We start from the raw sequence: 27,059 nt of genomic DNA, 5'->3' as shown, positions 1-27,059 counted from the left end.
TAAATACAGTTTGACTTTTGGTAAAGCCTCTGTCAGCATGAAACAGCTTAACACCCCAGCTGGTTTTTTTACAGTGTTGTGAAATCCAGGTTATTGCATCTTTTGAGTGCACTTTTACAGCAAAATTCTCCACAAGTTATGGCTGCCAGTTTAGTAAGCACTACAATAAATCCTGCAGAGTTGTCTTTGTTTTTAAATGTTGCACCAAAGTTGAAGTAATGACTGTCTCCCATTTCTCTCTCTTTCGTGTAAAGGTGAAAGCTGCCTCAAAGTATGTGGATGTACCTGTAAGTACCAGTGTTGGGTTTTGGGTTTTCTTTGGTTTATTTGCATTCTGTTTATTGTTTCATGTTTGCTGTTTGTGTTCAGTTATTATTGTCTTAGTTTAGTTCTTGTTTCTGCCTTTGTTTTCTGTCACTACTCTCTCCTCCTCAGTTACTCACTTCTCGCTCTGCCATGTGTGCCCACTTATCTCATCATCTCCTCTGTTTAAAAACATCTCCTCCACTCACCGCTGATTCATTGTTTCGTTGTTCCTAGTTGTTCGCTCTGTGCCCGTTCCTGTTTTTTGTCGCTCCGTGCTTTATGTTCGCATTTTTGTTGTTCTGTAGTCTCTGCTGCCACGTCAGCCTTTTGTTTTATTTTGTTTATTTACGTTAATAAATTAGTTTATTTCAAATTCGTCTGTGCTCTGGGTTCATCTTCGTCTCCACCTCCCATGACAACCAGAGTCTAATCTTTCTGTTTGTTATATGTGTGTGCAAGTATTGAGGGAGGGAGGTGGATAAAACAGGTATACATGTTTTAATGGAATTGTAACCTGTCAGAAATACAAATTGTAGAATGATGTCATGTGCCACAAAACTGAAACATAGGAGATGGTTTTCAGGTCCCCTGAAAGTAAACCCAACAATGCTATTACTAATGCTATTATCATTATTATCCAGCAGTTGTGGTGTGAATTCCATATTCACTTAAAGTGGAACAACATTTACAACAGTTATCATAGTTATTGTGATAACTATTATTGTAATTCTTGTGGATGGCCTTTGGAACCATGAAGAGGAAAGAAAGCTTTGATTCAGACGTCATAATAAACTAAATGTACCCAAAACTAGATTTTCTTTGAGGTTTTTACCCAGAGCAGCATTGCAAAAGATTAAGATCCCCTTCACAACAAATAACAACATTTTATAACATAAAAAACAGCCACAATATGGCTGGTCTTTGCAAGGTCTTGACAAGATTTTTAGATGCCTATTAAGAACACAGAGGTCTTCTTCTTATACATGATAGAACTTGACAGTTTTGAGCATGCACATTACTTCAGTAGTGAGGTTGTGGTGGTGTATTGTTGTGATGGCAGTATATTGAGGCTCTGGGTGGGACATGGTGCCAGTGTATCCCGTGGACACCAGCCTGGCAACACTCCAAACAAGTTATTGCAATGATCTCAAAGACAAGACTATTTTCTTGACAATCAATATTTTGATAAAATCAGATATTCATGGCACACACACAGTGACACTCAAAACAGATGGCTAAAGTCACTGTTTTGGTTTGTGCAATTTTTTATCATTGGACTAATACTGTTGTTACAACAGGTTGGGTTCACATTGAAATAAAAATCACTTTCTACACATAAAAGCTGCAGTTTTCTGTAAAACAACTGAAGCTTCATCAAAACTAATATTATGCTCTGATCATTCCTATTAAAGAAAAACCTGTGTCTTATTTCCAGTCCAGTTTATTTGCGCAACAGAATTTGTAGTCCTCCACCACCTGAATTTGTAGTCTACTTTTTCTAGAAAGGTAATAGTGTTTATCTTATTTCTTATTTGTTCATCTTATTTCATGTATTTGGTCTTCTGCAGGTTTAATGTAAGGTTTCTACAACATACCACAAAGCAGTCCACCATTTTTCACTACTCAGCCTCACCCAACATCTAGCTATTTCTGTAGATGACAAACCTTCAAGTTGTACTGGAAGTCTGAGGAATCTAGACTGAACAAAATCAGCCAGACCGCAATGTCCTGTTGTTGCCTGTGCTGCTGATCACCCTCTTAGACACAAGAACAAGAACTTGAGATACCTGAACTTCTTCACTTTGGGCAGGGAGCATTTGAAGCATCTACTATCTCTTTGCACACAAATTCCAAGAGTGCTGGGTACTCTAGGCTCAAAAGTGCAAACATTAGTCAGAACCCATTTTCAAACTAGATGGTGAATAGAGACCACCATCTAGGGAAAAATCATACAATCAGCCATACAAAGAGATACAAGAAAGCCCACATCTACTTGCCAACTCTCAACCAAAGTGATTCAGAGTACAAAACAAAGACCATAAGACTGGTTCAGAGCTCATGCTGCAGGTTTAGGTGAGCCTTACTATTTCTATCAGGTATCTCTCAACCCCTTGCCCAAGCTTGCACTTTTCCCCACCAGTAAAGTGATGCTCCTAAAGTCAGTTTAACTTTTCTGAAGCCCTTGTAATTGAAGAGAGGATGAGAAGCCTTTGTAACTTTGTGTCAATTTGACCCAAAGCCCGCAGGAGGGTTAAGCAAAAAAGGATCAATCTACCAAGGCCTCTGCCAAAAAATGTTGTCCAGTCTATAATGAAACTCTCAGAAAGGAATTTTTGGATGTACATCTATAAATGATTAACTTTTGGAGTCAATCCTTTTCAATATGGCTGCCAAAACAAACTGACCTTAGCCAACACAAATAAGACCATATATTAGTTAAATTTAGATATTCAGTGTCTGTGTAAGGTATACATTCCCTTGGATGTTTTACCCTTTTATTGCTATTATAAATCAGTCATGCTAGGCGACAGTGCTCAAATCCATGAGAGAGCAGAAAAAATCTGTGCGCAACCAGAGAGGTTTGCAAGCGCAGATCCGATCCGATTTGAGAGAGAAAAGAGAATATTTGAAAGAGAGCAGAAGTTTTGAGTGCAAGCGTTAAAAGTTTTGAAAGCAAGAGATGAAATCCTGCTTGCAAATTGAATATGTGCGCTCTCCCTCTAACTCTCCCTCCATAAAACTTTACTCCATTTTCCTTTACAGAACTGCTCAAGCTCTGACAGGTTGCATGGGGATCAGGCATGAACAGCCCTTTTCACACCAGGCCACCAAGCCAAAATCCAATTCTCTATTGAATTTTGCTTTAGGCTTTGACTCAGCTACTCCAGAACATTCACCTTCTTGTCTTTTAACCATTTCTGTGTAATTTTTCCTGTAGGCTTCAGGTCAGTGTCTTGCTAGAAAACAAATCTCCCAAACCGTAGTTCTTTTGCAGACAACATCAGATTGTCCTTCAGAATTTTCTTGTATTTTGCAGCATTCATTTTACTTAACAAGCCTTCCAGGGCCAGCTGCAAAGAAGCATACCCATAGCACGTTTCACAGTTACCACCATGTTTCACAATGGGGAAGATAATGAGTTTGTGGGTATATATAGTATTTGGTTTCTGCCATTTTGGCCTCATTAGACCATTGAACTTTCTTTCACTTGATAATGGAGTCTTCCACATGTCATTTGGTTAACTTTAGTTGAGATTTATTCTGAGTTTTCTTCAACCGTGGCTTTCTCTTCGCTACTCTCTCATAAAGCTCAAACTGGTGAAAAATCTGGGCAACAGTTGTTGTATGTACAATCTCTCCCATTTCACCTGCTGAATCAGGTGTCTTGGTTGCCCCTCTCACTATTTTCCTTCTTGCACAGTCACTCAGTTTGTGAGGACAGCCTGCTCTTGGTAGCTTTACTAGGTAGGTTACTTTTACTTTTCATTCATCTTTTCTCTGATTTGCTTGGAGTGTTCTTTTGTCTTTATGACATAATGGTACCAAGGAATACTGAAGAACCAAAGAATAGACCTTCTAGAATCACCTTAGATGCATCCACTGCCCTCAGGTAATTCCCACTTCAGTAATTGTGAGACTACAAGCACCAAGGGGCTGGACCTCTGTTGAATTAGGACAGTCACTTTAAAGGGGTGAAAGAGTATGCAATCACTTATTTTACATTACATATTTTAAATTGGCATAACTTTATAGAAATCAGTTTTCACTTGGTCACTGAAGAATTTCTTTTTTTGATTTATAGTAGCAATAAAAGAGTAAAACGTGGTGAGTTCCTTTTATAGGCACTGTATTGAGCTAAACATTGATGTGGTAGTACTTGAGAGTCATCCTAAACACACTCTGAGTTCTAACACATCTTACAAGATCTCGCATATTGCATAAGATCATGCCCAACATCTTTTTTTAAAGATTTGGATCTGTGTTGCAGTTATATTTTAGTAAAATGCACATTTTAATTACCGTAATGGAAATGCTACTTAAAACACGTTTTAAAAAGCATTCATCTGTACACATTTACTTTAATTGACAAATGACTGTTGTATGTGTCGATAAAAATGAAAATGAAGTTTTGTTCTCTTCTGCATGTGCATGTTTGTGTGTGTTTCTTGAACACATAAATATTTGACCATGCTTTCACTTGTAAAACCATAATCCAGATGGTATTAGTTGTCATATTTCCACATCGACTGTCCTCATGTTGTTTCCTCAAATGACAGTTGATTTGCATGTGGCCAGACACTGACAGCCAGCCATGCCTTGTGCCTCACTCTGTGCAGCATACATTGTGAGTCCATGTTGTACGACACATGCCACGTCTGCTGTCAGCTTGGCACTTGGTGTGTGTACCATTGTGTGTGTTCACATCAGATCTGTTTAAACTGCCAATACTTCGGCCATAGCAACATGTCAAATTTTAAATTAAACCCTTTTTAGTGAATGTGAATAGGCACTGTGTAGACTAGCAGGGGTCACAGTTTCAGTATTAGCACGCCAGTTGTGTTAAAAACGTGTTCCTAATGTAAAAAATAAATAAAAACACAATTGCACTGGCAAAAGAGACACTTTAAAATATCTATGTGGATTTGTTGGCTTTGTAAAACACTAGTTAGCCTGGAGTTTTAACAAGTGTATTTTTGAGAGAAATGCACAACTTACATACACTTGTCCGGATTTTTTAGACTGTCATCAGGTGGCTTTTTGTTGTGAATTTGCACTCCGGACATAAGATTGAATGGAACTGAATAGAATATGTTACTTTATTTTTGGTCGCAGCCAATGGCAAAAGAGATATGTTTTTGCTGTGTGTGTGTATGTGTTCATTTGACTGTTTGTGGGCAAGTATATCCCAAGAACCACAGAACATGTTTTATTGAAACTGTCAGAAAGTAGTCACTGAATGTAAATCTACAACTGATTAACTTTTAGAGCCAACCTTATTTCGACATGGCCGTCACAGCTAAACAACCCTAGCAAGCACATAAATGGCTATAACTCAGTTAATTTTACAGATGAGCTCAAATTTGATGTGGTATGGGCTGAGTGTCAACTCTAACAGATCTCAGAAAATCTTGCAATATTGCACGTGATCATGCATATCGTCAAATACAAGGTTTGACCAAAACACCTACAACTTTGCTATTTTTCAACATAAACTGATCTTAGTTTAAAATTCTGTCAATAAAGGCAGCGGGTGATACAAATTCTTTGAAGGAACACCAAGCCTTTAATTTTGATACCGGGATGATGTGCAGTCAAGAACAAGTTGAAAGTTCAGCTCAGGAGGTAAGGGTTCGTCCTGTAACCAGAGGGTTGCCGGTTAGAGCCCCCGCCTTGCCTTGGTGGTGGTCAGAGGGCTCAGTGGTGCCGGTGTGATGTCAGCCTCACTTCTGTCAGCCCGCCCCAGGGCAGCTGTGTGGATTGTAGTGTGAAGCGCTTTGGTGTCCTTGGACTAGATAAAGCGCTATACATGGGCAAGCTATTTTTCATTTACCATTTAATTCATGTCCAATAATTTTAAAATAAATTCAGCTTCTCAATGTGAACTAGTTTGCTTTCATTAATTCATTTTTATGAACTAAAGTCTTCTAAACATGTTCACAGTTTGTAGACAAAGTCATGCATAAGTTAGCATATTTATAATGTAGATATTTATTAAGCTGTGAGTTCCTTAATACACTATAAATTGGCAGTTACAGTATAATACAATAAGTGTCTAATCAAACATTGAGCCAACATTTATCTGTATTCTTCCATCTTAGTGTTTACCTGCATTCTTCAACATTTAAATTTTAAATATAATATTCGTCAGTTTTTTGAATTATTTTGTTAAAATAAGCTGAGCAACCAGCGAATGATTGCATTCTCCTGAATAAATAATAGCACAACATTTGATCATGCTAAATAGTAAGCCTGAATAAATGTTTTATAATAGCTTAATATTGCTTTATAAAGTGTTTACAAAGTCATGAATAACTCGCTTTAAAGCTTTAATAAACTATTTTGAAGGTACTTATATTTTAAAGTGAAGCATTTCAATGAATAAATTCTCTAAACCAGGGGTCTCAAACTCAATGTACCTGGGGGCCACTGGAGTTAGAGTCTGGGTGAAGCTGGGCCGCATCAAGTATTCCACAAAAAAGGGGTTTCTGGTATTTCACCAAAAAAGTAAAACTGATCCAGTCTTTTCAACCTTCACTAATAACAATTCAGAACATGCAGAACATGAACATTTCTTCAGAACATAGGCTTCTCTTACTTCCTCCTGCTCCTTGCTGCCAGAGACTTGGCATGGCTTCCTCTTACACACCTGATATGATAATATATATTATTATTCCATCTTCCACTTTTCCTGAAATTATCTGTGCTCATCGCCAACCTTTCTTTTCACAGCAGGTTTTGAAAAAGACATGACTGGAACTGAGTGATAAAAACGTCCTTGCACTGAGTGACAGGATATATTTTCCCTCCAGTCAGTGACAGTCCCAAAACATGTTTCAAGTGACCAATGTTGCTAATTCGTGTCGTCAAGAGCCAGAGCTAGGGTAGCCCACAAGTGCTAAAAAATATAAAACACTCAGGGCGATCACTCATGCAGGTGCAAGTGAGGAAAAAAACGTGTGGGCTGCAGTAACACCAAGCTTTCATTTCAGGTAGGGGGGCCATGAGTTTGAGACACCTGGTCTAAACAATATGTTGTCTTACAATTTTTTATTATTTTGTAATTGGAAATCGAAAACTGAAGAACTGAATGAAAAGCATCTCATTAAACCATGTGTTTTATCAGTCACATTAAATACACAAGGAGGCGAATGCTCTTTTTAAATAAGATACTGTTTTTTTTGTCTTTGTTCTTTTAAACACATCATCTTACAAAACCTCCTGAGCTGCTATTTCATTCTATAACCATACATGTATGATGGTCAGAGAGAATCGCTGATATCTGGACACTCTTTGGTAGGAGCATACAGTCTCAAGGTGGCTGTAGAAGCAGGCATTCAGAGACATCTCAGCATAATCTTTTAGTGTTTATTATTGGTATAGGCTTTCAATTTTAAATTGAAATTAAGTGGGGGTACATGCATAGTTATGAGTTTCCACAAAGATTTAAGTACACAGGGTCAAAGTTCATAGAAAATACTGAACATGTTCATGTATATGAGAAAGCTACTCTCCAGTGTTTTTTTTTTCAGTGAATACGTCAGATGCCAGAGTGACAGGCCTTGTAACAAGCTGTTCTGCCATCAGACCAAACTATGTGTCTGCAGTAACAATGTTCACTTTGCACATGCCCAGACTGCAAGGGGAAAGCCAGCCTTAGCACTGGGACCAGAGCTTAGTGGAAACCATGACTCTCCCACTCACCAGTTCCTTCTCTGAGTTCTGGGAAATTAATGTTACATTCCAAAACATATTTACATGTTTCCACTGATTAAACTTTAGATCTATGTATTGGTTCTGTATATATTATGATACTTTATTTATTTCTCATTTTCTTCTAGATCATATATATTTTACTCCAAGCTTTCCAGGGTTTTAAGTACCTATCTATATATATATAGTACCTATATATATCGATAGATATACTGTACTTTTATATTTTTCTGAAAATTTCTTTTTTTGCAGCAACAAATAATCCAAATTGAAATGGTGACAGTGCAATAAATTCATTGACAACTACAAAAAACTTAATTGAGCAAAACAAGATTTAAAAAATACTGATTTTGCCTGAAAAACAACTTTTGACTTTTACTAATCATAGGTTATACAGTCTTATCCATGCATGCTGGGAAACCTAATTGACAAGCTTGTATCTTCAAAAACAAAAGTTTTCAAAGGGGACCTATTATGCTTTCTTGAACAAGTTATATGTCTGTAGGCTGTACATTACATTTAATACACAAACTCATTCTCAGATATTGAGATTTCACCGGATCAGTTCTGCCTGTTTTGAGCTAATTTCAGAATAAGCAGTTTTAGGGCTACATCACTATAATGCAAAAAAGCTGCTGTTGGCCACGCCCCCCAACACCCGATACCCCACTAACGCATTACATTAAAAAACATAAAAACTCTCTTAAGGAAAAAATGCTGCAGATCTGACGCACATTTATATTTTTATTAATTAACTCTGAGGATTCTGACTTTGGGACAGGGGCACTTAGCAGTTCCGAACCGACATTTGTCGAGTTGGGACACTGGCAATCAGTAGGTCCAAACCCGAAGTGTCCGCACGGCCGCCTGGTAAAGATCAGTTTTATTTTTTTCAAACTTTTCTTCTCTTTTATTAACATATTTTTAATGTTAGTTTAGACAAACCTGCTGTGACTTTAACAGAGACGTGTTTCTGGGACAGCTGAGCTGTTCAAACTACAACTTTCTTTGGCAATATCCCGGGCACATTGCCATCAAAAATAAAATGAAGCCACGCAGCTCGGTTCTCCGTGACTGGGAGAACATGCATGGACACATGTTCTATATTGCAGCCGACAACAGAACATTTTCCTTTTCCAGCAGACATTGTTCAGCAATAAAACCAGCAGAACAAACATGATGGTCTTCTTGTAATGAAGTGGGTGGAGCTCCACTTGGGTTGCTTGGTAAGGGGCTGGGCTTGGCATGGAGTTGCTAGGTAACAAGGATTGTGACACAACAATTCTGAGGTTTTCGAAACAGGTTGTTTTGCAGACACCAGAAAACATTTACTTCTTGTCAAGAAAAAGGCTGGGTGTTATTTTTTTTTTTTTTGTTTGCGCTTGCACTGTTTCTAGAAGCAGTAGATACCCAAACGGAAGTACAAAAACATGCAAAAAGTGAATTTTGCATAATAAGTCACCTTTAAGACAATGTTCTTCTTTCTGCAGCTTCCTTGTACAGGGGTTGCTAGAACGAGCAAACTCACACAAAAGTTTGGCAACTTTTTAATGCCCTTCCTGACTCAACCTGGGCTTGAATCTGTAGCCTCAGGATTATAATACTGCAGCACTGCCCACCGAGCTACTACAGCCCAAACATTTTAAGAAGTAAAAAAATAAACATTACATTTTTGGTAAATTAACTTTGTGTGGTCACAAGTCACATGACAGTGACATTACCAGAGAAATATATTATGTGTTTCGGGAAACCCTCTTCCTGGCTTTCAGACTGTATGGACAGACACTGCAAACAAAAGCAACAAGAGTAAAGAAGGAGCAATGGTTTTAATAAAAGTATAAAAGCATTATGACATTACTATGAAGGAACATCTTTGTACCCTGAACACTACTTATTAGTTTTTTAACTTGTTATTTTGGTGGCTGCTGCTGACTCTGCATGTATCAGCATTAATTCAGTTGTTTTCAGACACAGCACCTAATTATTTATGGTGATATGTAAAGATTTCAACTTCAAGGACGGAAATCAGTCTATTGATAATCAGATGAACCATGGTGATACATGTTGATTGGAACAGAGTGTAACAAAGGCAAAATAAAGTCATATAGCTCAGCTTATCTAAAACATATTGAAAAGCAAATAAAGAACTTGGAGACAGAAATGATATAAGAAAAAGTAAAAATGTCTGGGTTATAACAAAATACCACAACTACCATATGCAAAGCAGTATTGGCTTGTCAAATAAATAAACAGCCATTAGGTGATTTTTATGCTGCTTGAATAAATTGACTCTTTAACTTTGACAGTGATTTAACTGTCATTTTTAAACTCCTAAATGAATGTGGAAATAGTTGATATTGTTAAACAAATATAATTTTATTAGAAAAATAAATATGGTTAAAATAATTTAAACTTCTCAAAGTCCTTTTGCCTGTTTCTTTCTCTTCTTTTGCAGAAGCCAGGAATGGATGTTGCTGACAGTTATGTGACATTTGTACGTCATTCCCAGGACATGTTACGGGAGAAGGTCACTGAAGAAGTGTATGTAGAAAGACTTTTTGATGTAAGTATAGCACAGCATGTTAATCCTCTGCAGACGATAACACAACTTCATAACGTCTTCTGCCAGCGGGTAGAAATTAGTCAAAATGAATACAATCATAAAGAAACTGATGTTTATCAAAGGAGAATGGAAAAAAATATATAGCTCTGAATGAATCATTTTCAGATATTCTTTTCATAAACATTTCAATTATTTGAAGGAGCCGTTAATAACAATAGGGCTATTATTTGTTGATGTTTATTTCTATCAGTTGCTTTTTTAATTATTATTTTTTTCTTTAATGTATAATTTTGCAAGACTTGTCTAAAACATGACTCTAAATTGTTCCTGGGTGTAAGTGAGAGTGTGAATGGTTGTTCGTCTTGTTTGTGACATAAGAAGAATGATAAGGTTCCAAAATTATTCAAAACTAACCTCAAGTGTACAAAAACACTAGAGATTCTATCATGTCATTATTTTCTTCTTTGAAAAAACAAAGCCAAAATGAAAAAAAAAACACAACTGTGTAAAACTAAGTACAACCATTTTGCTTCTACAGGATTGAAGAGATTCAGTATCAGCCAAGTGCTGCAGATAAATGTGTTGACTAACTGATCATCATCAGCTTGAGCACCATCTAAAAAAGCAAGTGCTGTCATTTTGCTGCTCTGGAGCATACATATGTGTGTTAATTCAATGCTAAGATAGAAAGACATCAGCAATGATCTTAGAGAAGCAACTGTTGCTGGCCATCAATCTCGGAAGGGTTAAAGATCAGTTCCAAATTATTTGAAATCTATTTGTCCACAATGAGAAAGAGTATTCACTAGTAGAAAACATATAAAACAGCCAGCTTCTTTCTAGGAGCGTTCATACTCAAAGGCCCAGAATACTCTCTGCAGCCTTTATGTTAATTGAGCTCCAACATTCAGTTAATCTTAAAACCTGGAAGCTGAGCCTCCTCTTAGGTTAAACAAGATGATTTTTCTTTGAAATGTGCTAAACCAGTCCTTGCTGACATGTTGTGCAATCTTGTCTTCTAGCTCTTCACTGCACATTCCTTTTTCCTTTTGCATTTTCATCCAATTTATGGTCAACTTAAAAGATTGTTTTAACCAGTGCTCCTCTATTTAAGTCAATAAACAATAGCTAATGACTTGAGAAAACAGCACAAAAGAACACATTATGAGATAGCTTAACTGTTGTGTTTACAAGGAGCCACCCATTGCAGATCTAACTTAATATGTTATTTGGTGACTTTCAAAAAGCAAACAAAATGATGACGTGACAGCACAAACTTACAAACTCAGAGCTGACATGGAGGGGAACCAAGACTGTGCGTTGTTGCAATGGAACAGAATGTATGGGCTGGGGCTAATAAGAAAGTTAGACACAGGGGATTAACACAAACCGGGAACAGGTATAGATGGGTGTGGCAGGCTAACATGGAAAAATACTGACTGAGGGAGAAGGGAGGCGCATGGAGTAAAACCAATCAAAAAACATCACAATAAAAACACACGGAACAGAACTGAACCCAAGAATCATAAAACAGAACATAATCATAAAACCTAACACAAAAGATCACTAAAAAACTCAAAAATCACAGATCCTGACACATTCAGGATACACAATGAAAATTTATGGTGCTTTCAAACATCTTTATATGTCCAAGGTATCAAAGGAGTCAAACCAGCATTGGTGGCCTTACTGGCTTAAATGGACTAAGGCAAAGTGGAAAATTCTTCAGCAGTCAGATGAATCAAAATTTGAAATTATTTGTAAAAACCATGTCTGCCACATCTTCCATGCTAAAGAGGAAATGGACCATCTGCCCCGTTATCAGCCTGCCTCTCTGGTGTTATAGGGGTGCATTAGTGCTTTTGGCATACCCAAAGACCTTTGAACAGCTAGAATTCTCCATCAGACAAGAATGAGACAATACTTCCCACCAAAACCTCCAGCATTTGGTCTCCTCAGTTACTGCATGTTTACAGACTGTTGTTACAAGAAAAGGAGAATTTTTTGGCAGATCTCTTTGCAAAATGACCATACAGGGACAGGCCATTTTTTGACACAACATGTGGAAAGAAGGGTTAGAATGTTTGGTAACAAATGAAAAGATAAAGAATGCAGAACCATGATCACTAACACCTAATGGCATGGCACTTAGGGAGAAGGAGATGGGTTGCTGGTTAACCTAAGAGTTCCAGTTGAAAACAGAGTCACACAAACATGTTTTTCTTCAGATCTGAGGCTTTGCCTAAATTAAGTCCTCTGAAGCGTATTGGTAATCTAAGTCTTTACTCAAGGCTTGAACAGCAGGTGGTCTCATTTAAATTAATCCAAAATACTTCACACTTTTGCTGCATGGCAACTTCTTCAGTTTGGGGTAAAAAAAGAAATCTGTTAAAATAATGTATGTTTGTATAGAAGTGCATCCTCGACTGAAGATGGGTTAAACTGAGATGCTCTCAGAGTGGGATAGATATACACTTAAATATCAAAAGATGAAGAATTTATATTTAAAAATGGTCATACCTTCACAATTTCAAATGCCTGCCAGTTGATTGTTCCTGGCTGGAGCTGAACCCAGAGCTTCAGCTGAACTGTAAAACACAAAAATCAAAACTCAGATTAGACTTATTTTGAAGTCAGTGCTTTGTATTTTCAATATTACTGAAGTCACACATTTTTTTATCTTGTGCTCTTAGGTTATAGTCATTAATGCTCATTTTGGTTTGAATATTTGCTTGATGTGTGGCTAATATATATTTTTTTACTTACATTATCATAGTTTAGATTGCTCAAACCATTCCATACCCTGACAGCTTCAAAATGTCCAGTAACAACTTAGCTAACTAGGATCACTTTAATAAGACAGAAGTATGTCTATGAAGGCATCAGTGAAATGTTAAGTATTCATCAGATCCATCAGTCTTTTATAAGGCAAATACTTGTTTGTTGAAGATGTAAAACTGAAAATTCTCAGCAGTAATGCAGCCATTGGAAGATCAACCTAAAGCCAGTTTGTATTGACAAAAATTGTCACGCTCACCCTAACATGCCCTCCGACTTAATATTATATCCAAACTACTTTCCTTACAGATGATGGGCACATGTTTAGGTGCCTTCATGTAGCTCCTTTGTGTTTAGCCCACCCAAACCCCAAGAACCTGAGCCATTCCCCCAAGATCCAGCTCCAGGAGGGCCCCCCAGCCTCTCCGTTGCTGAGAAAACCTGTTTCTTGTGGCTCTCAAGAGATTTTCTTTTTTTCTTTCTTTTTTCAAAACAGATGATTTGCTTGGTGTGGCAGTAACTGAGAGTCAACACTTACTCTAAGTTCTACTCTTTGTAAGATCTTTCCCTAAAACCTTTGCACAAACTATTGGAGTCAACCCTGTTTGTCTGTTAACAAAATATCTAAAGAAACACTGAACATAATTCAAGGAATTATCATTGTATATACATTTATAATAAATTACCTATTAATGATCTATTAAAATCAATCCAGTCCAAGATGGCCACCACTGATTACTGAGCTTAGCCAAAACAAAAATGACTCTAACTCTTCAGTTTTATAGACAGTGAGCTAAAATTTGATGTGGTAGTAGTCGAGAGTCATCCCCAACATATACTTAAAGCACTAACATATTGCATAAGAGATTATGCAAACCTTTTTAAGGGTTTACTAAAACAGCTATAACGTTGCCTTTCTGAACATAAAATTACCTTTTTTAAAAATTCAGGCACGAGAGGCATCAGGTGATATGCATTCATTAATTCAGTGAATGTTTGGTCTTTTAACTTTTTTGTTGTGCTTTTAGAAAGTGTAGTTTTACAATACTTTTTCACACTGCATCTGAATTTACAAAACCCTTTATTTTATTTCAAAAGTCTTATGAAAAGTTGTCAAGCTTCTTGGATGCAAAATAAAGATACAAATAAATAAATAAAAATAATAAACAGATAAAAGAACAGCTTCAAGAAAAAACGTTTTTTTTTACCATAAAGCATATAATCCAGTTAGCTTTTTCAAGTCAAAAAGGGGCATTGCATGCTGTTTTTAGCTTTTGAGATAGTTTCTTTTTCTCATGATGACAAGATTATTTTATTTAAATCCTTCAGAGATCCAAAGAGTGTAATAAAAATGAATATGTACTGTAATAAAAAGATTACATTTCTAAATCATATCAAGACAGTAAGACCTTGAAAAGTGTTTTTACTTTACACTTTTCTGTTAAATCTGAAGATGAACATGAACATTTTTGATCTGGTCACTGCAGCTCAGTAGAACAAGGAAAAAATGATTGCATTAAGTTGAGTAGAGGAGCACTAGAATATGACTGTTGGGTTTATGAAACTGAATGGTAGGAGTCATTATTGCAGCTCAGATATTGTGAAAAATGTTTGCATTGCACTTCATGTAATTTAGATTTCTTAAATGTGTTTGGTTAAGTTTTTAGCCTGAGGTTATAATGTGCTATCCTAACTGGATGTGTTTAGTATCAAGCACATTAAATAGATTATTTTACAGTACAATTTTAATTTTGATTTATGCGTCAGTTATATAGATTATCATGACTTCTGTGACCTTTGCCAGTCCCATGTGGTATGTAAAGCTGAAATTATTAAATAAATAGGATCTCTAGATATAAATAATTATCTCAGTGCTTATAGATTCTGCCACAGATTAAGAGGTAGGGAGTCATGTCTGCAGAGCACGTTTTCAACTGATTTCTGAACCAATATATAGACCAATCACTAGAAAGTGGGAGTGTGTGCGTGTGTGTGTGTTTTAAGGGAGGCAAAAACCAGCTTATTTATGTTCTTAAAGAATGTGCTGTTTTTTTGGTGTTTAAATCAGATTTAATCTCATGCAGTTTCACAGACCACAATCCAATCATTTGAATATACTTTTTGTTTTTGTGAAAATTGTTTTGACGGCAGATGTGTAAGGCACCATGATTAAACTTGCAATGGGCTGATAAAATCCCCTTAAGACACATGGCTTTTATAGTGCTGTTTTTATTTTCCAATCAGTTGTTTCCTTGTTCATGTCCATAATAGGCTAAGGCATTTGAAAACCTTTTGTCTCATATCTTAAAAAAATGGTTTCTTTAACCAAAAGCAAAGCCTTTTAAAAATATTTTTTTTATGGAAGGTAGATTCCACAATGTTACTTGGAGACTTAGTTTAGGACAGGGGTCTCAAACTCAAGTTACCTGGGGGCCACTGGAGGTAGAGTCTGTATTCCAAGTATTCCAAAGAAAGGAGTTTCCAGTATTCCACAAAAAAAAAGTACAACCGATCCAATCTTCTCAGTCTTTACTAATAACAATCCAGAACATGCAGAACATGAACGCTCCTTCAGAACATGAACGGTTCTTCAGACCATAGACTTTTCTTACTTCCTCCTAATCCTTGCTGCCAGAGACTTGGCAGCACTTTCTCTTACACAGCTGATATATTAATTTACATAAATAATCCATTTCCCACTTCTCCTGAAATTGTATGGGCTCATCACCAACCTTTCTCTACACAGCAGGTTTTGAAAAAGATATGACTGGAGCTCAGTGATAAAAAAGCCCTTGCACTGAGTGACAAGATATATTTTCCCTCCAATCGGTGACAATTCTGAAACATGTTTCAAGTGACCAATGTTGCTAATTCGTGTTGTCAAGAGCCAGAGCTACGGTAGTCCACAAGTGATAAAAAATATATACCCCAAAAAATCTAAAAAGCTCAGGGCAACAACTCACGCCGATGTTTGTGAGGAAAAAATGCATTGGCCGCAGTAACACTAAGCTTGCGGCCCCAAGCATGGCACAACTCTAAGACTGCATTAGATTGCATCTACAAGCTAGACGATCACTCCACATTTTCATGACAATACCACCCTGGGTATTACATCTGCACTAAGTGGTTTCTATGACCTTTTTCTATATACTATATGAGAGGTTGTAGGGCCCCCAGCATCAGTTTCAGCGTTTTTGTAGAAGATGAAACTCCTATTTAGCATTTTCCTACCTGATGAGGTCATCACTTCAACATAAATAAATCAAGCTTTAATACATTTGGTACTACTTCACGATCAACAAGCTGTACTACAAGCTCAGAAGGAAGTAGTCATGCTGAGAAGGAAAAGGCACCAAAGATGGAGACATAGAGCTATTCGGATCATGCAGGTGAAAGGGTTTTCTGTGCAGAACCTGAACCACATCCACCTTTCTTTGTGCCTTGTCCAGCAGGCCTGACATGATGAGAACAAACACTTCTTAGTTGGCACGCAAAATAATAATGAAAGACAGCTAAGCATGGTGCAATATTTATTGGTGTGTGGAGAGCATGCTTTGGTTGTTTTATTCATGTCATGAGGGCATGGAAAGAGCATTTCTGCCACAAGTGTTGTGATAACTTACTTAGAGCACTATCAGCAAGGTGTAGGCGTGATTGGGCTTAGCCACAACATATGGCCAGGCTGATGCATGTAGCCCCCATGTAATGGATACAGTGCCTCAGGCACCAACATTGTCTTCACCCAGGTCCCCAGTGTGCTGCTACGATGATGATAAACCATCACAACCTAACTACTGAAGTTTTATGTATGCTCAAAAACCTTAAGGACCTATCATACTCTTCCATGCTGAATTGCAAGCCCATTGCATTCATATTATAGATCTTAACGTCTTGCCAAGACTGTATGGATTAGGGAGTTCTGTACGCATGTATGGGAATGGGTGACTAAAGTCAAATGTCAAAACGTTACATGGTCAAGAAGTCAAGGAAAGAGAAAGAAAATGTTTGTGCTGGTCATAATTATGTGCTTCATGAGTCAGAAGTCAAAACCAATCCCACAAAACAAATGCTGTGGTATATTTTTATGATCTACTCATGTCATAAGGAGGTTAGGAAAGGTATTTGGGCCCTGGATAGAAGTTTTGGAATTCACTTCAATCAATGTGTCTATTTTTACTGTGAAGATAACAAACCACTCAGCTTTAGTTACTTTTGCCAAGGAGGTTATGGTTTTAGCAGTATTGATTTGTTTGATTGTCTAACTGCAAGATTACTTAAAGAGGAAATGAAATGAAATATAAAAAAAAACAAAGGTCTTCATGTTTTTTCTTTCAGTTCAATTGCATCATAAAACATTCCAGGGCTCTATGTCTCTGATTTAAAACTTGTTTTTAGAGTTTTTGTGTGAAAATCCCAAAGTAGGGTGATTGTGTGGGTGGAGTAACCTCCTTGGTTGGTGACGTAGAAGGAGCTGCAGCCAGCTGTGGCAGACCTCTGTAGGACACTGAGGAGGTTACTGTTGCAGTGTTTATCAGTGAAAATGGAAGCAGCAGAAGAAGCAAGTTTTGTTAACAAGAGTACCAGTTTAAAAACATGGGTTTTTTTTGGTCTGGAGTGATGCTGTTGGAACTTGAGCCCCTCTTTCACAAGAGGAACCCCCCAAGCTTTATAATGATGTCACACAGTTTTTAAGGAGTTTCCCGCCTGGACAGCTAGAGGCTGTCGATGCTGGTCAGACAGTGGAACACAGCAGGTGACGACGTGTGGCAGTCCAAAAGTGGGAGATGGTGGGGGTTTTTTTCTATTGAATGTTTGTTTTTCAGGTGGTTCTTTTCAAAATGTTAACTCCACAGTTGGTCACCAGACTTGTAATTTTCACCAAGAGCTAAACAAACCACATCCATCAAAATCTCTTGTCCTTTGGGAAGCTGAAGAATGACACAGCTGTTGTAGTTGTGTGTCAGTTCACACAATTATTTGCAACTTACTGAACTATTTCACCCTCACACTTTCTGTATTTGCTATTTACTGCTTTGTTTGCGTTCCTGTGCTTAACATGTGATAAGTTACACTTCCGAGTGATTGCAGAAAATGCCCTAGTAATGTCTTAGATTTTTTAAAGACTCAGAAAACAAGCACCTTTTATTACTTTCTTTTGATTTATGTTAGCTTTAAAACACTTTTCATGTTTTCTTTAAAAACTAATGAAATGATTATGATGAGGTTTTCTTTTAAGAAAATATTGGGGTTGTCACAAGAAACAAGTGATTAAACTTTGGTAGTGATCTGGCTACTTTTATAATGATGATATGGCCTTGGGAGATATTTGTGTTCTCAGAGTGCTTCTTGTTGAAGATCCAGTCTGTGTGATCATCTTGATAGGAATACTGTGAAAGAAGAGTTGACAATCAGAACCATTTAGCCTTTCTACAGACACCAAGAACCCAATCTCACACACATACTATTAGACAGAATACAACAGAATGTTGTTTATATTATTAGAGTAAGTGTAACTTCATAAAAAGACAAGGATGTCACAAGAGATTTGCAACAAAAACAAAAAGCAAAATGAAATACTTTATAAAGAATAGGGTGCTATGAAGTGCTCAGGTGAAATCTTTTTTTTTCGGTTGTTCCCTTTTCAGGGGTCATCAGAGCAAGTCATCCTCCTCCAACTAATTGTCTTCTGCATCCTCTGTCCTCACTCCAACTAACTGGAGGTCCATGTCCTCCCTAATTGCATCCATATATCTCCTCTTTGGCCTTCTTGTTTGTGTTTTTATTTTTCTGGGAGCTGCATCTCTAACATCCTTCTATCAATACACCCACTGTCCCTCCTCTGTACATGTCCAAACCTACCTGGACTCTCTTCTTCACCTCTTCACTACACTCCATGTTTTCCTGGACAGTTGACCCCAAGTACTTGAAGTCCTGCACCTTTGTGACCTCTGCTCTTTGTAGCCTCACTGTTCCACCTGCCTCCCTCTCATTCACACACTCTGTACTCTGCCTTGCTACGGCTGACTTTCATTCCTCGTCTTTCAAGTACATACCTCCACCTTTCCAGGTTCTCTTCCACCTGTTCCCTGTTCTCACCACAGATAACATTGCCATAGTTATAGTCCATAAGGATTCCTGCCTGACCTCATCTGTTAGTCTGTCCATCACCAGAGCAAACAAGAAGGGGCTCAGAGCCGATCCTTGATGCACTCCCACCTCCACACTGAAGCTATCTGTCACTCCTACAGCACACATCACCACTGTCCTGCTGTCCTCATACATGTCCTGTACCAGTCTAACATACTTCTCTGCAACACCAGATATCCTCATACAACACCACAGTTCCTCCCTTGACACTATGTCATATGCTTTTTCTAAATACACAAAAACACAATGCAGTTCTGTTTAACCGCCTCTGTGCTTCTGAAAGCAAAGATGGCATCTGTGGAGCTATTTCTTGGCATAAAATCATACTGCTGCTCACAAATAGTCACCTTTTGTTTAAGTCTAGCTTCCACAAATCTCTCCCAGATCTTCATTGTGTGGCTCATATACTTTATTCCCCTGTAGTTGCTACAACTTTGTACATCACCCTTGTTCTTAAAAATTGGCACCAACACACTTCTCCACCATTCCTCAGACATTTTCTCACTCTCAAAAATGCCACTGGATATTTGTTTCAAAAATCTCATTGACATCTCCCCTCGACATTTCCCTACTTTCACTGGTACTTCATCAGGTCCAACTGCCTTCCCCTTCTTCATCCTCTTCAAAGATTTCCGAACTTCATCCTCACTGATCTTTTTCATTTTTTAGTGTTTTCTTCTTAAATATTTTCATCTTTAACAAGCCTAACCTGCTATACATCCTTTCCAGCCTGGTCCCTCTGTGTTGCCAATTGATACAAGTCCTTCTTTCTCCCTCCTTAGTGTCCAGCCTCTTGTACAACTCATCATATGTCTTCTGTTTTGCCTTTGATACCTTTCTCTTAACCCTACGTTGCATCTCCCTATATTCTTGTCCACTCTCTTCAGTCCTCTCACTATCCCATTACTTCCTGGCTAACCTTTTTCTCTGGATAATTTCCTTCACTTCACTATTCCACCACCAAGTTTTCTTATTATATTTTCTCTGTTCAGATGACACACCAAGTACCTTTCTACCTATCTTTCTAATCACTGTAGCTGTAGTAGCCCAGTCATCTGGAAGCTCTTTCTTACCACCCGGACCCTTTAACAACTTCTTTCAAACTCTTCACAACATTCTTCCTTCCTCAACTTCCACCATTTGGTCCTCTTCTCTGCCTTTACTCTTTTCCTCTTCATCACCACAACAGTCATCCTACACACCACCATCTGATGCTGTCTGGCCACACTCTCCTCTGTCACAACCTTAGAGTCCACAATCTCCCTCAGGTTACCTTTTCTACACAGAATGTAGTCTACCTGCGTACTCCTGCCTCCACTCTTATAGGTCACCCTGTTTTCCTCCCTCTTTTGAAAATAGGTGCTGACTACAGCTATTTCCATCCTCTGGGTAAAATCCACCACCATCTGTCCTTCCTGGTTCCTTTCCTTGACACCAAACCTGCCCATCACCTCCTCATCTCCTCTGTTTCCTTTACCAACATGTCCATTCAGATCTGCTCCAATCACCACTCTCTCCTCCCTGGGAATACTCTATATCGCTTCACTTTTGACTAAGGTGAAATAAACCACTATATTCAGAAAATATATGAGTTTAATATAGTACAGTATATGGGATCATAATGCACAGATGCATTTTTACATGCAAACTTTTCTAAAGCATAAACAGTGAGAGAAAAGTAGTAATTCTTATAGAGAGATGTGTTACAATAATGTAAAGGCTCAGCATATCAATGTTGTGCAAATATGGTCCACTTCTAGTTGACCTTGTATAGATTTATTTGAAATCATTTTGAGATATTTTAATGTATTTAGTCAGACACATTTTTTCTTGAGACATATAGAGATTAGCATGATGGCTTACACAGTTCACTAAGGCCTCAGATGTTTCTATTCTACAGCCCAAAGGCAGATAACTTTACAAGATTGTCTGGTTGGACATCTCAAAGTTGTGGTTTATCTTGCATCTTTTTTTATTGTTGTTTGTTTGCTTTACTTTGTTTTCTTTCGTCACTGCATATATACTCCGGATACAAAAACAATATGTTTGGTTGTACATCTTGTATGTTTGCACACATTTTGCATTTCTTTTACTGCTTGTAGACTTTTGTTCATTCAAGAATACTGCATTATTTATGACTATCAGCAACTTTGAAAATGATTCCAGTAGCCAAACATTATCTGTGTGCATTGTGCATTTGTAGATGAGAACTCAGTGGTTCGTGAACATAACACTGACTAGACCACTTTACGGAATTCAAAAAGAAACAAAAATGTGCTGAAAAAAAAATAAAAATCAAAAAATCTCAACTGATATCTACATGAACAAATTTAAGGGAAGTTTTGAGCTTTCATGCAGCATGTGTCAGGAGAACAAGCAGAAATTAATCTGGTGTCCTTCTTCCCGTCTGTTCTGAAAACAGGGACTGAAGAGGCTCGGATTAAAACAGATGCGCCTAAATGATACTGGAGACTTAACGTAGTACAAGCAAGGGATCATTGATTAAAAAAAGCTGTGTCTTTGGTCTGAGCCAAATCCAGCCTTGCACTGATACATCACAGCTGCCCAGAGATGGCCTCTGTGTGCTGAGCCAGGGAGAGAAGCATGCCAACCAGGAAGGAGGAGCACAGAAAAAGAGGAGCATTAAGAATGAGGAAAGTTGATGCGGTGCTCCCAGTAAATCTCCGAGCCACCTCATTCTTTTCCAATCCCCACCCCCTGGAGTTTTGGATGTTGGGATTACACAGGTCAATTATACACTTAATCTGCTTTTGCCCAGAGGGGATTAGGAGTGCAGCTCATTGATTGATTTGAAGTATTTTCATTGACCTTGGGTAGTTATAAGACTCATCAAGCATGGTGAAATTGCGCTTCTGTGTGACGAAAGTTAAGCACTTCTCAGCTGCTGTTGCTCCTCCTGTCTCTCTGCTTCACCAATTGGCCGGCTGTTAGAGAGTGAAGGAAGGGTAAAGGTCAGATTGAGCTTCAGATTGGAGGATTAAAGATTGTTGTTGCTGCACTCATGGTAGCTGGGATTGAGGATCATTGGGTGTTTGTGTGTGGAAGGCCGGTGTGGCAGAGAATGGCCACAAACTAACGCCTGATGGATGCTGCTGTCACTTGGCTGGCTGGAGATGCTTCACCACTTTGCTGTCTTGGGTCATAAACTGCCAGGCCACAGTTGTACAAAGTGAATAAGTTCATAACAGTGCTCAAGTTATTTCCCTATGCATATCAAATGTAATAATTTTCCAACAACTTGTGTTTTTATTGCTAAATCATGTCAAGATGACACTGCTGGACACCTGTATAAGAATATTTACAAGAATGCATTTTTGAGTGTTTCAATACATAAACCTTGACATACCTTTTTTACAATTTGATATTATTCTTTTGTTTCTGTCACAATTTTTGATTTACTACTTCTCCCACAGCTTTGAAAGAAAATCATAAAAATATTCATTTAAATATGCATCTTAATTGGGACTAATGTGATAGGACTTTATAGCTGTGCATCGGACGACAAAAGCAAAATTCAAAAAAATATTTAAAAACTTCCAGATAAACAACAATGGACTTTTGGTTAAAAAAAAGTGCAAAAACCCAGCCCTTTTGGAGCTCTACAGTTTAGACATATGCCAAAGTAAAAACATTACATCATTCAAAAATTCTTTTAAACAAAATGTTCAAGTTAGAGTTACACACTACCTTTTGAGCTGTGTAAACTTTCTTTTTTTTTTTCAAACTCTTCATTCCCACAGTTTTTACACTTCTTGTATAGTTTACACATGAAAACAAGTATTTTTTTATCATCTTTCCCTGTGTTTGTCAGTGCTATAAGATTCTGGATTTTCTCTCAAATCCCCCAGATTTGCACACCCAAACATTAATTGACTTACATTGTATCTGATCTTTTTAACCTGTCATAGGTATTTTGTCAGCTTAAATCATTACAAAAGGAAGTCTTGAACTAATGTTAGGCTTTAGAGAAGAAAGTTGATGGATGTTGGGGTTTCAAGCAGTAGCTGAAATGGTACTTTTAACATTTCTTCAAAATTGTTTTTGAGTTGAATTCTATATCAAGGACTAAAAGTAACTAAATAAATAAATCTATAAAAAAAAACAGTGGTATGCTAACATTTTTCTTCTTTTGGACTGAAATATATATTTTATAAGGTTTTGCATTACGTCATTACATTCAGAAAGAGCATTTTATAACTGCAAAAAGACAAAATTCCTGTTGATTGCTAAAAATATCCAACCATCTTTCACACTGCCAAACAACAGATGATACAGTTACATTTTTCCTGTGATTTCATTTTGTTCCCTACCCACTGAGAAAACTAACCCTTCTTACATCACCAAACTTCAGTTAAAAGTTTATCTTCTTATCTTTTAATTACAAAGATTGTTTCTTCAGAGCAACAATCTTCTGAGAAACAATAATAGCAGAATTTCTTAATCTATCGTCTGCAACAGTTTCCCTGCAATAATATCTTTATCTTTTCTGGTTGTTTTTCATGCCGTGTGCTCTTTTTGGTTAAAAGAAAATAACTGTAAAAAGATTACACAACCAGTAGGGGAGATAAATAAAAGGTTATAGTCATAGGTTACATGAATAATAAAAAACAGGTCCAGCCAAGCAGGATATGTTAGGCTGTATGTGACTGTTCAAAACATGTTCTGAAAAGGTTTCATTTCCATTTAATGAAGTCTGTAAGCAGCTTAGTGTCCTTTGTAATTACTAAGAGAGCACATTTTGTTTCCCTCCTTCGTTTCTTTTGCGTCTAAATCCTCGTTTAGCATTCCCAGATATGTGTTACTGAGAGGAAGCAGCTAAGGCCACTAAAACCTCGATCATCCTGAGAGGAGGGAAATACAAGTTTAATGGCGACTTCTCCTTTGTCAGGTCCCACTGGTTCATTGATGTGGGCCGGCAGGGTGAATTGATTGAGGACACACATGTCATCTCTTGGGTCTCTATCACCCTTTCACAGCCTCTTTCCATTCCTCTTCCCTCTGCCTTGTTAAAAGGGAGGTACGGTGGCATTTGTTTGATTAACTTGTCTGACAAAAGTGACAGCTGCTCATGGGCGTATGTGGATGAGTGGCCCAGCGCCGCTCCCTCTTTGTACATCTGTCAGAGCTGGAGCAGGGCGAGCAGGGTGAAAAGAGACAAATTGGACCCAAAAAGAAGGCCATTCACCTTCCCCAGACCCCCCTCTGTTGCTACACCCCTCTATCCCATTCAGGTGCTCGGCGGGGCCCTCAAGTGCTTGCTGGCTTATTCCATTTTCACTCCCCCTATAGAGTTCCCTGAGCCCACAAGTGTTTTAGCCCTCTTTTTTCTTTCCTCAATCCACCCTAAGCGGCTCTTTGTAAGTAGAATGGCTCACTTTTCTCAGGGCCTGAAGCTGGCAGCTTTTTTTCTTTTTTTATTGTCTACCACAGAGCTTTTCTGTAGCTCATTGTATGTTTACTCAATGACTGGTTGCTGACCGTAATTCCAACTGTTTAGTTCCTCACAACATGGCCCCTCAACCCCTCCACCCATCGCCCCAAATACACAGCCATTCATTCTCCAGGGCACCGTGTTTTTATAAAGTTGCTCCTTATTTAGTCTTTCTTGTCCGTTGAGCTGACACTTGTGGGTAGAAGGAGACGGGTGTTTTGAAAGAGACCCAGATTGCAGTCCTGAAATGAAACTTGGACCTGAGATAAACATTTACCTTTCTCCTACGATGCTACACTTCGGGTTGCTTGCAATGCTTTTTCCTCAGCACTCCATTAACCAGTTGCACAGATGCAGTGCCCATTGAGCCCATTTTGTTGCTGCCCCAGCTGGGCTCAAACAGTGGTCAATTGTCAGCACAGTTTGCCTTTTATGTGAGCGGCATAATCAAAACGGTTAGAGAACTGTTACCAAGCTGAGCTGAAAACTTTACAGTAGTTACACTTTGACTCTCTACTGTTCCCTCTTTTTATATTTTGACTAAGAAGAGTGAAAACAGAAGGAGACAGTAAGGTTGAAAACATCCAGTTCAAGAATAATCTTTTTTTTTTTGGTAATTATACGGTTCTTGTCTATCAGTATCTTGAGTATTTTAAAAACAAGGATCAGTTGCTACAGTCTCAATCCAATATTTGTATTATTTTGCATTTCATGACAGCGCAGGCTTACCAATTATATCCTTTAAGTGTTTTCAAAAAATTCAAATCAGTGTCATCATCAGTAGCTCTACAGTGCAGTAAAGAACACCTTTGTTTTTGGTGAACTCAAAGGGGTGGCTGTGGAGCAGTGGTACGGCAGCCGTCTTGGGCCTGGAAAATTGCAGGTTCAATTCCCTGCCATATCTACACTCAATCAATCAAGCACCTAGGCATGAAGATTGCTTCTACAAACATTAGTGAAAGAATGAGTTACTCTCAGGAGCTCAGTGAATTCCAGTGTGAAACCATGATAGAATGCCATCTGTGCAATAAGTCCAGTTGTGAAATTTTCTTGCTACTAAATATTCCACAATCAACTGTTTGTGGTATAACAAAATGGAAGTGATTAGGAAAAATAGCAACTTGGCCAGGAAGTAGCAACTTGGCCAGGAAGTAGTCGGCCACATAAAATCACAGAACATGCTCAATGGATGCTGAGGTGCATAATCACAGAGGTCACCAACATTCTGCAGAGTCAATAGCTACAGACCTTCAAATTTCATGTGGCCTTCTGATTAGTTCAAGAACATTGTGTGGACAGCTTCATGGAATAGGTTTCCATGGCAGAGCAGCTGAAGATTCTGGTTTCTAATAACATAAGTAACCTTTATTTAACTAGGCAAGTCCCATTGAGATTACAGATCTCTTTTTCAAAGGAGGCCTGGGCCTGAAGGCAGCCTAACATTCACGTTTTTAGTCTGTGGGAGGAAACTGGAAAACCCTGAGTAAATCCACGCAAACAAGAGGAGAACACGCAAACTCCACACAGAAAGACCCCGGGTCCAACCTGGGGCTTGAACCCTGTAAGGCAACAGTGCTTACCTCTAAGCTGTCGTGCTTATTAATCATCATCATCATTGATCATCTTATTAGCATTGAAGAAAGCAGCACAACACAAAAAGGGAATAGATTCCAGGGAGGACTCCTGAGAGAGGCCTCAACACAGTGGAACATTTCTTCCTGTTTGGTATTTGGGTGGAGAAAGTAGCTCCTGAAGCTCTTGTGGATCATCACAGCGACTTTGGAGAGAATACATTTCATCTCACAGATGGATACATAACGCTTCGGATGAGCTTCGAGTTCTGCTTTCTGCTTGCCACGGAGTCTGATCTGCAGTTTTGTTTGCCAAGCCTTAGAGAATTTTACCACCACAAGAGAGAAGAGGATGTTGTGCGGAAAGAGCTGTACAGCTGTGTGCGCCATGTACCAACATCTGCATTGAGATCCTGACAACGTCCTCATTTAACTTACAAGCTGCTTCAAAGACCAGGAAAAGCTTCCGATTCTTTTCATTGTGGAAAAAAAAGTTCCCAACATACAGAAAAAAATCTTTGTTTAATGGTCAGCACTGTTCTGCATTGACCATCACCATATCTATATCATTCATAGTCTTTTTTGGGTGTCCTGAAACACATAAAGATGCAGACAGGAGGGACCCCACTGGACAAAAGACTATGGGGCGCCGTTTGTAAACGAGCTTGTGCTCAAAATTCATGCCTAAATTTTGTCACATTTAGCTTCAAACACTGTTTAAAAATGTAGTGTGGATTTTCTGATGTCACCTTTTACAACATTTAGCTAGTTAAATGTAATTGTTACAGCTACATGCTAAATATAAATCTAA

The 27,059-nt window shown here is 38.1% G+C and overlaps 1 protein-coding gene across 1 annotated transcript in view; it reads left to right on the top strand.

Annotated features, from left to right (window-relative positions):
- cadpsa (Ca2+-dependent activator protein for secretion a) overlaps positions 1–10,459 on the top strand; it is a 203,657-nt gene extending 193,198 nt beyond the window's left edge. The window contains 2 exon segments of the mRNA XM_037975313.1: positions 255–287; positions 10,193–10,459. Coding sequence (XP_037831241.1) covers positions 255–287; positions 10,193–10,444 — 285 coding nt within the window. The 3' untranslated portion in view covers positions 10,445–10,459.
- The last annotated feature ends 16,600 nt before the right edge of the window (positions 10,460–27,059 follow it).

The sequence above is a fragment of the Kryptolebias marmoratus genome, linkage group LG4, assembly GCF_001649575.2.
Source record: "Kryptolebias marmoratus isolate JLee-2015 linkage group LG4, ASM164957v2, whole genome shotgun sequence".
Lineage (NCBI taxonomy): Eukaryota > Metazoa > Chordata > Actinopteri > Cyprinodontiformes > Rivulidae > Kryptolebias > Kryptolebias marmoratus.
This window is presented reverse-complemented; position numbering and strand designations above follow the sequence as displayed.